The sequence below is a fragment of the Schistocerca gregaria genome, chromosome 4 (genome assembly GCF_023897955.1).
Source record: "Schistocerca gregaria isolate iqSchGreg1 chromosome 4, iqSchGreg1.2, whole genome shotgun sequence".
NCBI lineage: Eukaryota > Metazoa > Arthropoda > Insecta > Orthoptera > Acrididae > Schistocerca > Schistocerca gregaria.
Genome location: NC_064923.1, coordinates 458,928,730 through 458,942,346, shown reverse-complemented (window position 1 = coordinate 458,942,346; position 13,617 = coordinate 458,928,730). Strand labels below are relative to the sequence as shown.

At 40.6% G+C, this 13,617-nt stretch overlaps 1 protein-coding gene across 3 annotated transcripts in view; it reads left to right on the top strand.

The window, feature by feature from the left end:
• LOC126267008 (uncharacterized) overlaps window positions 1–13,617 on the top strand; it is a 103,557-nt gene that overhangs the window by 35,518 nt on the left and 54,422 nt on the right. For all 3 annotated transcript variants that reach the window (XM_049971772.1, XM_049971774.1, XM_049971773.1), the window contains one exon: window positions 11,871–11,955. In XM_049971772.1, the coding sequence (XP_049827729.1) occupies window positions 11,871–11,955 (85 nt within the window). The remainder of the gene's footprint in view (window positions 1–11,870; window positions 11,956–13,617) is intronic.

Sequence of the window (13,617 nt, the reverse complement as noted above, 5' to 3'; positions counted from 1 at the left end):
AGTATTTTGGTTCAGCTGTGTACATTGCAATGGCATCGTACACTATCGAATCCATTTCTTGTGAACACTTGCACGTGCCCAGAAACAAGCCGCTCAAGCATTCACCAACGCTAGACAATTTGGAGAAGTTGGATGTAGGTGCTGCTCTGAGATGATGAGATTGGAAAAGAATTGAAAATCGTGCTGGGCTGCATGAAATCAGTCAGAAGGTTGATGACAAAAATATACATGATTAAAAATGACACTTGTCAGGTACTGACAGGTTTCAACAGCTGTCTGAAGCAGTAGTACCTGCAGTATTCCCGTCATCTGTTGCAGCTAGGATTCACACTGTAAATACGGCGATTAAATGCTCCGTAACTGATTAATTAATTTAGTTTCCGATAAATATGCTACCCTAGTACCGGCATGTACTTTGAAATCATTGCCGGCCGGAGTGGCCAAGCGGTTCTAGATGCTACAGTCTGGGACCGCGCGACCGCTACGGTCGCAGGTTCGAATCCTGCCTCGGGCATGCATGTATGTGATGTCCTTAGGTTAGTTAGGTTTAAGTAGTTCTAAGCTCCAGGGGACTGATGACCACAGCAGTTGAGTCCCCTAGTGCTCCGAGCCATTTGAACCAGTTTGAAATCTTTGTGTGTTCTTCCAACCATATACATACACTTTTTGATGCTGCCTGCAGCCATTACTTCTACGCACTATTCTTTTAGCCATGTGGACAAATCCAGTAATTCGGAGGAGATTCCATCCTCCACAGGGAAGACAGTTCCTATATTTGTGTTACATGCACCCCATTGGGAAGGAAGTGGCTTCTACTAAAGTTGCCTAAGTCGAAGCCTGCTCCGAAGCCTTGTATATTCTGGCAATGATGGCACAGTGTTTGCTGGACATGTGGTATCGATAGCTACGGTGCCACGGCGTAGTTGCAAGTTTTTAGGTTGGCACTACGACACAGACACCGACGATAGCGCCCTCTAGCCGGCGCTGTGCAGCTCTACGAGCGCCGCTCCAGATTCTACCCACTTGATTCCGAGTAGACGACCAAGCAGCATTGTTTCTATTCTGTAGTGGATCGCCAGCTGTGGAATAGAAACAATATTGCTTGATCGTCTACTCAGAATCAAATGGGCAGAATCTGGAGCGGCGCTCGTAGAGCTGCACAGCGCCGGCTAGAGGGCGCTGTCGTCGGTGTCTATGTCGTAGTGCCAACCTAAGAACTTTCACCTACGCCGTGGCATCGTAGCTATCGATACCCGAGAACAGGTGGAATACAACTAACACATGATTAGCGTAACATTGTTTCCAGAACGGCAGATCTTAAAAAGGTATGAAAAGTGGCAAATATTGCAAGGAAAGAACACATATTCAGTAGACCTCCTGCCTCTTAGCAGAGCGGCAGCAGCAGCTGCAGCTTATGGTTGTACACAGTTTGTTTACATCGTTTAGTTTAGTGCTATTCTAATTTGCTTCTGAGCAGAGGTGAACAGTAGATGATTAATTAGCTGCTTTTAATAGTGCCATATATTTTTGTAGCAAAAATTTGTGTATTTTTCGATCTTTTGTCTTCAGTGGGTTTACTTTCTAGTGCAGTTTTTCGCTGCAGAAGTCGCTAGTGTCACTTTATTTATTTACTTCCACGACCTTTGCAAATAGTAATTATTCAGTAGACCTCCGGTCTCAATTTTCAAAGTTTAATCTCGCGTTTTGTAAATGTATATTCAATTAGTTAGTAGCTCGGTAGTTACTCAGCTGTCTGTTTTGAGACTAGTGACCATTCTAATCAGCGTCATTAGCTGCCGAGTTCGGTGCTGGCTATCACCTGTGACACGTCTTCGGGACATCAAGTTACGTTTCTAGCTTCTCCTGTGTTTTCTTAACACTATATATTTATTTAATTGCTTGCATGTTTTTGTATTTAAGAAGTTTAGTTTCGCTTTTTTTGTTAGCTGTAAGTGTAAATTCAGGTAGTCTGGAGTTCATTCGTCATTTTTTCTCAACAGCCAGCTACATAGTTCATTGCGGCATCAGTGTCCCTTGGTTACACGTCAGGAGGGTAAGAAGTTGCTATGTAGGTTTCTACATCTACTGCCTCAGCTACGCTCTACAAATCACCGTGAGGTGCATGGCAGAGGGTACATCCCATTGTTCCAGTTATTAGGGGTCCTTCCTCTTCCATTCACGTATGGATCGCGAGAAGAATGATTGTTTGAGGTTGGTTCTTGAAACTTTGTTAATAGACTTTCTCGGGATTGTTTACATCTGTCCCCAAGAATCTGCCATTTCAGTTCCTCCAGTATCTCTGTGACACTCTCCCTTGGATTAAACAAATCTGTGACCTTTCGTGGTGCCCTTCTCTGTGTATGTTCAGTATCCCCTGTTAGTAGACTGGAAATTGTGATAAGTTCCTATGGGACTAAACTGCTGAGGTCATCAGCCCCTAGACTTACACACTACTTAAGCTAACTTAAACTAACTTACGCTAAGGACAATTAACACGCCAATGTCCAAGAAGGACTCGAACCTCTGACAGGGGGGAGCCGTGCGAACCATCCCCCTTTTAGTCCTATCTGGTATGAGTTCCACACACTTTAGAAATATTCTAGGATGGGACGAACGAGTGATTTGTAAGCAATCTCTTTAGTAGACTGTTGGCACTTCCCCAGTAGTCTGCCAATAAACCGATGTCTGCCACCTGCTTTATTCACGACTGAGCCTATGTGATCATTTCATTTCATATCACAACAGAGTGTTACACCCAGGTATTTACATGATTTGGCGGATTCCAACAGTGACTCATTGATATTATAGTCATAGAATACTATGTTTTTTCGTTTTGTGAAAATTTAGAGCAAGTTGCCAGTTTTTGCACTATGTTGAAATCTTATCAAGATCTGACTGAATATTTATTCAGCTTCTCTCTCTTCATTATAGGTAACTGCATCATCTGCAAAAAAAACCTGATTTTACTATTAATATTGTCTGCAAGGTCATTAATATACAACATGAACAGCTAGGGTCCCAACACGCTTCCCTGGGACACACCCGATGTTACTTCTACATCTGACGATGACTCTCCATCCAAGATAACATGCTGTGTCCTCCATACCAAAAAGTGCTCAGTCCCGTCACAAATTTCATTTGATACCCTCATATGATCGTACTTTTGACAATAGGCGCAGGTGCTGTATTCAGTCAAATGCTTTTCGGAAATCAAGAAACACTGCATCTGTCTGGATGCTTTGATCCAAAGGTTTCAGTATGTCGTGAGAGAAAAGTGCGAATTGGGTTTCACTTGATCGATGTTTTCGAATACCATGCTTTTAGCACTGAGGTCATTCTGTTCAAGATACCTCATTGTGTTTGAGCTCAGAATATGTTCTAAGATTCTACAACAGATCGATATCAAGGATATTGGACGGTAGTTTTGTGGATCACTTCTGTTACCCTTCTTGTAGACGGGTGTGATCTGTGCTTATTCCAAAAACTGGGCACGGTTTTTTGTTCGAGGGATTTATGATAGATTATAGTGAGAAGAGAGGGTTACTCAGCCGCAAATTCAGTACAGAATCTGACAGGGGTTCCATCGGGCCTTGAAGCTTTATTCAATTTTAACGATTTCAGCCGTTTTCCAACATCACTGACACTAACACTTATTTCATTCACATTTTCAGTGATTCGATTATTAAACTGGGGCAATTCTCCTGGTTTTTCGTTTGTGAAGGAACATTTGAAAATAGAGTTAAGCATTTCATCAAAACTGTTCAAATGTGTGTGAAATCTCATGGGACTTAACTGCTAAGATCATCAGTCCCTAAGCTTACACACTACTTAACCTAAATTATCCTAAGGACAAACACACACACACACACGCCCGAGGGAGGATTCGAACCTCCGCCGGGACCAGCCGTGCAGCATTTGCTTTGCTACCCTTAATTTCAGTTCCTGTCTCATTTGCTAGGGACCGGACACTAATTTTGGTGCCACTAACAGCCCTTACATACGACCAGAATTTCGTTGGATTTTGTGAAAGATCATCTGACAACATTCTGCTGCGGTAGTCATTGAAGGCATCACGCATTGCTCTCTTGACAGCCAAACGGATTTAATTTAGAATCACTCTATCTGTAGCCCTATGCTTTGTTTTACACCTATTATCCAGTAATCTCTGTTTATTTAGAACTTTCTTTGCAGTGACTGTATATCATGGAGGTTCCCTGCCATTATGAACTGTTCTACTGAGTACATATCTATCCATTGTGTAGTCAACTATTCTTTTAATCTTGAGCCAGAGTTCCTCTACATGCTCCTGACCTGCGTTGAAAGTTTCAAGTTCCTCATTGAGATAAGACATTACTCATTTTTTATTTAGTTTACTGAACATAAATATCTTTCTGCTTCTTTTAGTTGTCCTTAGGTAATCATTGTTGCCACAGCTGTGTCGTGGCCTTCTTTTACTGTTTACTCTTCAATTAGTCTTGATAGGATGGGGAGGATGTGTGTCTACCGTGTGCGGACGCAGTAGGAGCTGGCCGCAGCTTGCGAACAGTTGAATGTGGTTCTGGCTGCGATCAGTCGCCTTTAGGGGGTGAAGCGGTGACGGAGATTCTGGAGCGTCGCATGGGACACCTCAATTGTCGCTTGTTTCGTCCAAGGGCTGGCCGTTCCTTCAGCACGGTCCGAGCAGGAATACGTGGGCAGGGGTTTGCTACTTATAGCGAACCCCGACGTTAGGAGCGTTATGGAGCCCTTTAGAAAGAGCTGGAAAGAAAGCCAGTGTACAATCGGTATGTCTGCCGGGGCAGGGGGATTCATCAGAGATGTGGAGGCGGCCTGGCTTTCGAACGTATAGGGTGCAGTCGTCAACAAGTTGTGGCTCACGTTGGCACCAACAATGGCTGTCTCATGGGTTTTCGGGTCATCCTCAGTTTGTAAAGGCGGTTGCCAGAGGTGGTGAAGACTGCTAGCTTCGCACACGGGCTGCAAGCAGTGCTCGTAATTTGCAGCATCGTTCCCAGAGTTGATCGGGCTCCTTTGGTTTGGAGCTGACTGGTGGGTCTCAACCAAAGGCTTCGTCATCTCTGTGACAGTATTAGCTGCACATTTCTGGATCTGCATTGTCGGGTGCAGATTTGTATGACTCCCCTTGATAGGTTAGGGGTGCACTACGCAAAGGAAGCAGCTACTCGGATAGCAGAGTACTTGTGGAGTGCACATGGTTTTTTTTTTTTTTTTTTTTTTTTTTTTTTTTTTTTTTTTTTTTTTAGGCTAGGCGGTACTCTCATGAACACTCGCCAGTTGATACGCATATGGGGAAATCAGACTGCATTCCAAGTAAATGCAGTTCGACTGCAAAAATGTTGACAGTAAATTTTCGAACTATTCGTAACATGGTTTCCGAATTTGCTGCCCTCCAGGGAAGTTCTAAACCTTAAATTATTCTTGAGACAGAGCTGGCTAAACCCAAAGCAAAATGCTCTGAGATATTGAGCGAGTCTTGTAATGTTTATTGGAAAAACTGGTTACACGCCTTAGAAGGGGGAGTGTTCATTGCAGTGTACAAAAATATTGTCTCTACAGAGTTTGGAATTGAGTGTAATAGTGAAGTTATCTGGCGCTTGGATGTTTTTACCAACCACCCAACTCTGTTGTGGCAGTTATAGAGTCATTCAAAGGAAGTCTATGACCAGTTGTGCATAAAAACCCGGATGATGCAATACTAGTTGGTGGTGACTTTCATCTATCGAGTACAGACTGGGACTTGTACGGATTCATTGGAGGAGTTTCAACAGACAGTCTTATGAAGTGGTTTTGAACACGTTTTCCTAAAACTGTTTTGAGCAGCTATTTCGGCAGCCCACAAGCAAATGGAAGTATCTTGGACCTTGTAGCTACGAATAGGCTGCATACCTTATCGATGGTGTCAGTATAGAGACAGTGATTAGTGATCATGATGCTATCATAGCGACTATAGTTACGAAAGTAAATAAATCAGCCAAGAAGGCTAGGAGAGAGGGTCTGCTAGAAAGAGCAGCTAAGCTATTGTTAAAAAAAAAAAGGTTCAAATGGCTCTGAGCACTATGGGACTTAACATCTGAGGTCATCAGTCCCCTAGAATTTAGATCTACTTAAACCTAACTCACCTAAGGACATCACACACAACCATGCCCGAGGCAGGATTCGAACCTGCTACCGTAGCGGACGTGCGGTTCCAGACTGAAGCGGCTAGAACCGCTCGGCCACATCGGCAGGCAGCAATTGTTAACATCTTACTTAGACAATGAAATGCAATTATTTAGTTCCAGAATGGCGGATACAGAGGAATTATGAGCAAAGTTTAAACAGATTGTAAATCGTGCTCTGGACAAGTATATGGCTAGTAAGTGCAATAAGGGCGGGTCAAACCCACTGGTTAAACAACAAAATTCGGAAAATGCTGAGGAAGCAAAGCTTGTTGAACTCTCGGTTGAAAAGAGGATGCGGAAATGGCGACAGGCAAAGAATAATAGAGATTCGTGCGGCTGTGAAAAGATCTGTACGTGAAGCACACAATAGTTACGACCGCCATAACTTGGCTAATGACTTGGCGGGGAACCCGAAAAAATTCTGATCTTATATAAAATCACTAAGCGGGTCTAAGGCTAACATCCAGCCACTAGTTGACCAGTCTGTTTTGGCAATAGAATATAGCAAAAGGATGGCCGAAGTTTTAAATTCCACGTTTAAGAAATCATTCACGCAGGAGAATTGTACAAATGTACGCTCGTTTGAACATCACACTGTGTCCCGTATGGATGAAAAAGCAATAAGCACCTCTGGTGTAGAAAAACAATTGAAAGAGTTGAAAACAAATAAGTCACCAGATGCAAATGGAATCCCAGTTCGGTTTCATAAAGAGTACTCTACGTCATTGGCCTCTTAGTTTTCATTTATCCTGAATCTCTCAACCAGCAAAAAGTGTCAAGAGACTGGAAAAAGGCGCAGGTGACTCCTATATTTGAGAAGGCTAGAAGAACGGACCCAAAAAATTACAGACTGGTATCCTTAATATCGGTTTGCTGCAGACTTTTAGAGCATGTTCTGAGTTCTAATATTATAAATTTCCTAGATACCGAAAAGTTCATGTCCTCGAATCAGCACAGCTTTAGAAAGCATCGATAATGCGAAAACCAGCTTTCTCTTTTCTCACAAGATATACTGCATACTATGGATGAAGGGTTACAGGCAGATTCCATATTTATAGATTTCCGAATAGCATTTGACACGGTACCCTACTGTAGATCGTTAACGAAGGTACGTGCATACAGAATAGGCTCTCAGGTATCTGAGTGGCTCTAAGACTTCTTAACTAATAAACCCAGTATGTTGTCCTCGATGACGAGTGTTCATCAGAGACAGGAGTAACATCAGTAGTGCCCCAGGGAAGTGTGATAGTATAGTTGCTATTTTCTATATACGTAAATGATCTGGCGCAGGATGGACAGCAGTCTGCGGTTGTTCGTTGATGATGCTGTGGTGTACAGGGAGGTGTCGAAGATAAGTGACTGTAGGTTAATACGAGGGTGAGTCAAATGAAAACCTTAAATATTTTTTAATAGATTATTCATTGTGCAAAAGTGATACAAAGCTGTATCACTTTTCAATATAATCTCCCTCACACTCAATACAAGTCATCCAGCGCTTACAAAGTGCATAAACTCCTTTAGATAAAAATTCTTTTGGTAGTAGTGCAACCACTCACGCACCACGTGGCGTACTTCTTCATCAGAACGGAACTTCTTTCCTTCCATTGCGTCTTTGAGTGGTCCAAACAATTGGAAATCACTTAGGGCAAGGTCTGGGTTGCTCGCTCTCTTCGTTTCCGGTTGGTGGAAGTGAACCCAGGTTTCTTCCCCAGTAACGATTTTTGCAAGAAAGCCATCACCTTCTCGTTCAAAGCGCCGAAGAAGTTCTTCACAAGCATCAACACGTCGTTCTCTCATTTCAGGAGTGAGCTGCCGTGGCACCCATCTTGCAGACACTTTGTAAAACTGGAGCACATCATGCACAATGTGGTTTACTGACCCATGACTAATTGTACAGGTAAACATGCTGCAATGTCATTCAGCGTCACTCGGCGGTTTTCCTTCACAATGGCTTCAACTGCTGCAATGTTCTGTGGAGTCACAACTCGTTGTGCCTGACCTGGGCGAGGAGCATCTTCCACTGAAGTCACACCATTTGCGAACTTCCTAACCCATTCGTAGACTTGCTGCTGTGACAAACATGCGTCACTGTACTGAACCTTCATTCGTCGATGAATTTCAATAGGCTTCACACCTTCACTATGCAAAAACCGAATAACAGAACTCTGTTCTTCTCTGGTGAAAGTCGCAAGTGTGTCGGCCATCTTTATACTGATACTGCGACGGCATGTGTGCATCAGCACTATGCTGCTATCTACAGGCCATTCTGCTTGCTGTTTGTAGCACGCTTACCACTTACAGGATAACGTCGCGCAATTTCAGTTTGTTATTACAAATTTAAGGTTTTTATTTGACTCACCCTCATAGATGACCTAGACAAAATTTCTAGTTGGTGTGATGAATGGCAGCAGGCTCTTAATGAAGAAAAAGATAAGTTAATGAGGATGATTAGGAAAAAAGCCGATAATGTTTGGGTACAGCATTAGTTGTGCCGTGCTCGAATCAGTCAAGTAGTTTAAATATTTGGGCGTAACGGTGCGAAGCGATATGACATGGAACGAGCATGTGAGGATAGTTGTAGGGAAGGCGAATGGTCGACTTCGGTTTATTGAGAGAATTTTAGGAAAGTGTAGTTCATCTGTAAAGGAGTTCGCATGTAGGACGCTCGTGCGATCTATTCTTCAGTGGAGCTCGAGTGTTTGGGATCCGCACTATGTCGGACTAAAAGAAGACATCGAAGCAATTCAGAGGGAAGATGCTGGATTTGTTACCGGTAGGTTCGATCAGCGTGCAAGTGTTACAGATCTGCTTTTGGAACTCGAGTGGGAATTCCTGGAGGGAGGTAGATATTCATTTCGAAGAACACTACTGAGTATCTTTAGAGAATCGGCATTTGAAGCTGACTGCAGAATGATCCTACTGCTGCCAACATTCATTTCGTGTAGGGACCGTTAGGGCTCATACGGGGAGGCATCAAGATAGTAGTTTTTGCCTTGCTCTATCTGGGTGTGGAACTGGAAAGGTAACGACTATTTGTGGTACAGGTTGCCCTCCGCTACGCAACGTACGGTGGCTTGCGGAGTATGTATGTAGATGTACGTGTATGTAGATGTCGATGTAAATATGCAAAAGTGTTGATTCCACATGCAATCATACGTCAATGCTAGCAACAGGAAGCCAATACAGAATGTTATAATAACAGAATACCATAACATTGTGAAGCTATCTGGGGAAATAAGTGTCAGAGATAATATTATCAAGCATGAAATGAAAAGACGCTAATCAAATCGAGGAAGCAGTGACTTGAACGCACTTGCAACCCCCTCCCCCTGTCTAGTCGGCTTTTCAAATGACAGTGTTCACTCGAGTGCAATAGATCAGAAAATTAAGGAAATATTTACCTAAGTGTTCAACAAACATATAAGAAAAAGTACCACCACAGCTGTATCTTGAGATTGTCTTTATTGTCTCACACAACTCGTTTCGATGCTACATAACCACAATCCTCAGGCCTCACCACGATCAAAGAGTGTTTCCTTGGTGCGTTTATTGTGGACTCCTTGTTACTAACATATATTGGCTAGCTGTCATCAGGAGTCTCTACTCGACACCGTGTTGTCTCAAACGCATTTGCCATTACGATGACACTCTGATTAACATTGCGGAGGATCTCGGAGCATGTTTTTGGCGTTATTTGGAGCTTCATTTATTTGTCGACCTTAGTTATTCTCACCGTATCTTGCAAAATATGGCGAACCCACATTTGCCACCTTCTCGTCTTGTATGAGCGACACATCGACTCTACATCGTGGCTGGTATCGAGCACTTGTACTCTGATGCAACATGGCAATGTCCTGAAATGTTGTTACCACCACAGTTTACTCTCTACCAAATATAAAAGCACCAAACTTTGTCTAACTTTTCCCTGCCGACATAATCCAGCTCCACAATAATTTACATAAACGTACAAACATCGTTTTACAGAATGCACAACAATTATAAAAAAATTTGCTCGTTGATGAAATTATGAAGTGATAGAAAAACAAATGATTTTGCTTGTACATATGCAGTCAATACTTAAGAAAAATGTCGGAAAAAACACGTTGTTGTTATAGCGTTACAGACATATTAATTGAGCCTTTCATTCATCAACACAGTGATGCAGCTTTCTTACGATGGTTGCTTTTACTTCTATAGCATTGAAATGCAATGACGAAATCATTACGACAAGAGATCAATAATGGACAGAACACGTGCCAGTAGATATCACATGATGTAAACTACTGTTATGATATAAGTTTGACTGTATCCAGCACTCACCTTTACTGGTATTAACCCATTTTCCATGGCCCATATTGGATGAACCTTTTCTCCTCACACTTGTAGTACTCGTTTCTTCATCGACATGGCCTTCCTAATAGTTCAGATTTGTAGAGGGGAGGGATAGTGTGAATTTCATCTACTTGCAAATCTGTAAAAAGTTTGTATGTTGGGTTTCTGGAGTTAAAATGAGGAGACAGCGAAGTTTATATGCCAACAAATGTGTAAAAATTGCGAAAAGCACAGCGAGCCTGGCTCGCATTCGGGAGGACGACGGTTCAATCTCGCGTCCGGCTATCCTGATTTAGGTTTTCCGTAACTTCGCTAAAATCCCTCCAGGAAAATGCCGGGATGGTTCCTCTGAACGGGTACGGCCGACTTCCTTCCCCATCCTTCGCTAATTCGATGAGAACGATGATCTCACTGTCTGGTCTCCTCCACCAAACAACCCAACCCAACCCTCTAGTATGTATATTCATATTGTTTTGGGTTCCCCTCTTAGCTGCGTTAGTTATTAATAATTATGTTTATTGAACAAAAAGGACAGTTAATAAACATGTACTTCAAAAATTCGTAACTGGGAACCCTAAAAACCACACAGATCAATGCAGACCATATTCACAACAATTAGGCTCACCTAAATATTTAGCCATTTCCTTAAAATAAGGTGGATAGTAATTTTTGTACTACGAATTTTTCATGTGGATCATGTTTAAAATAATATTAGATACTTCGTAAACCACTTCATTTACAATTTTCTTCTGCAGATGAATCCATAATTTTAATGAAAGAAGCAATGGAATTGGAAAATGTAGATGTAATGGGAAAGTAAAGTAAAATGGAATATTATAAATCAAGAATGTAATTGATGACCGTGTAGATTCCTGTTACCTTAGGAACAAAAGTGTTTACTTAGTATTTCAAACAACAGTTCATAATAAATACGAAATGTGCACATACTTAAGTCAACAATCATCCAACACTCAGTAATAATGGCGTGAATGTTGATTTTTGGTGTGGAAGCTAGGCCTATGCTGTAAACGAGTACAAAGGTTTAGACAGTTGTATTTTTCTATTAATGATGGGTTTTTATTGCAAATTGACCACTATTTATTATGTGTCAGCTTCCAGAGGTTTTGCACTGTAGCCATACACCTACCTGAGCAGGAGCAGACTGGTATTCGTTGAAAATAACTCATTCACGTCACTACATGTGTTTTCTAGTTTTACGTCTCTTACTGAGTGATTAAAAAGCAAAATATTCTTCGTTTTACTGCATTATAAATTGCACTACGTGTGACACAAAATATTATTATCAGATTTTTTGTTTTACTTTAATTTGCTTTTGTACTTAACTGTATTTTTCAGAGCCAAGAGAGAAGCTTTGATGGCTTTAGCTGTCCATGAAGAGAACCAGAGTAAAAAATCTCAATCAAAAGAGAAGGACAAGGAGGTAAATACTGACTGGTGCACCTTAGTCTTAGAAGCATTTGGTTAATGATATTTAATAATTCACAAAATAGGTAATGAATACATAAAGCGTATGTATTACAGATTATGAATAATTAAAGGTATACTGGTAGGGGAAAACAGTAACACATATTACTGCCAACAAATTGAGCCAAATATGACAAACAGTCTCATGAAAAAGCTATAAGTCTTTTGCAAACTGATTAATATATTTTGTGCAGTTGGATACTAAGTTCAAGACTTTGATTTTTCAAGTAAATGTTATGGTTTCTCAATTATATATCAGCTTTCTTATAGCCTTTGTAGCAGGAAAGATATCATTGTCTAAAAAAAAGTAGAATGTAGGACATGGCATAATAATAATAATAATAAACAACTAATAGGATGTAGGTGATAGATATCTAATGTGATTTATGTACCTCATGGTGTATAATTTTCAATTAATTTGATTTGTTGTAGGTACAACGTATTGTAAAAGCTAAAGTTAATATTAAAGAAACAAAAAATAAAAATGTTCAGTTTTTTACATGCCTCACTGAAATGCAACTTTATAGTTTAAAAATCACAGGTAATTATATTGCTCAAAAATATTTCCTCTCTGATTTATTTGATGAAGTAGTAGATCTCCACTCAAATATTATGGATTAATATTTTCAGAAAAGTTATCTTCATGTTCAGTCTACTGCTGAAATTCAGTTTATTAAAAATTTCAGCCTCATACACTGTAGTATGTGTAATACAGTTTTAAAGAACTTTTTCTTGATGCTAAGTGTTACATTTGTGCTTAAAAAAGAAGTTTGGAGTTTACGGTTATTTTGAACAAGAAAATCAATATTTCAAAAAGAACAAAGACGAAATTATCACCATTTACAACTAGTAGACAACGTGAATCTCATGGTTGTATTGCATATATGTTTCTGCCTATATTTACTACAATATTAGTAGCGTTGAGATGTATTCTGATAACAATAATCACCATGTTAAATGTACATTGGAAAAGCTAGGTCACTCAGTTTATTTGCTAATTAGCTTACGCATTTCTCCGTTTTTGTAGGGATTTATGCCTAACAACTTCACATGGCTTGCTTCAGTCATCTCCTGATAGTATAAACAACCAAAGAAAATAACATAAAAATGTGATATGAAAGGCATTGCTTTCTTGTTGTTGCCATACCTGTCTCTTCTTTTGTAACATCATCAGATGAGATATCGTCACATGAGTCCTGCACCTAATACTGATGCATTTCTAATTTTAGATACAGGGAGACTTTCTTTCAAGTGTCTCACATTCTTAAACTAGTTAGTATTGGTAGAAAATGAAAAAAGTACTATAATCATGTCTCTGCAGACATAAAAAGTTGAGATATGTGCCATTTTGTCTTATGACAGCCATGTGTTTGATTCTAATGTGTGTGATTCATTGTGACATTCTTATACACAGTTTGTCTTATAAAATAATGTCAAAATATTGTGAACAAACCTGGTTTCCCTCACATTTGGCCAGATATGTGAAATGTGCTCCTGTGACAACTGCATCTTGTTGATGTGAATGCCATCTAGAGATATGTTTACATATCCACATAATCAGAAACCTGAAGGACTTAGTTCTTTTGAGATCATGTTTTAAAGCCTATTGCAATATCCA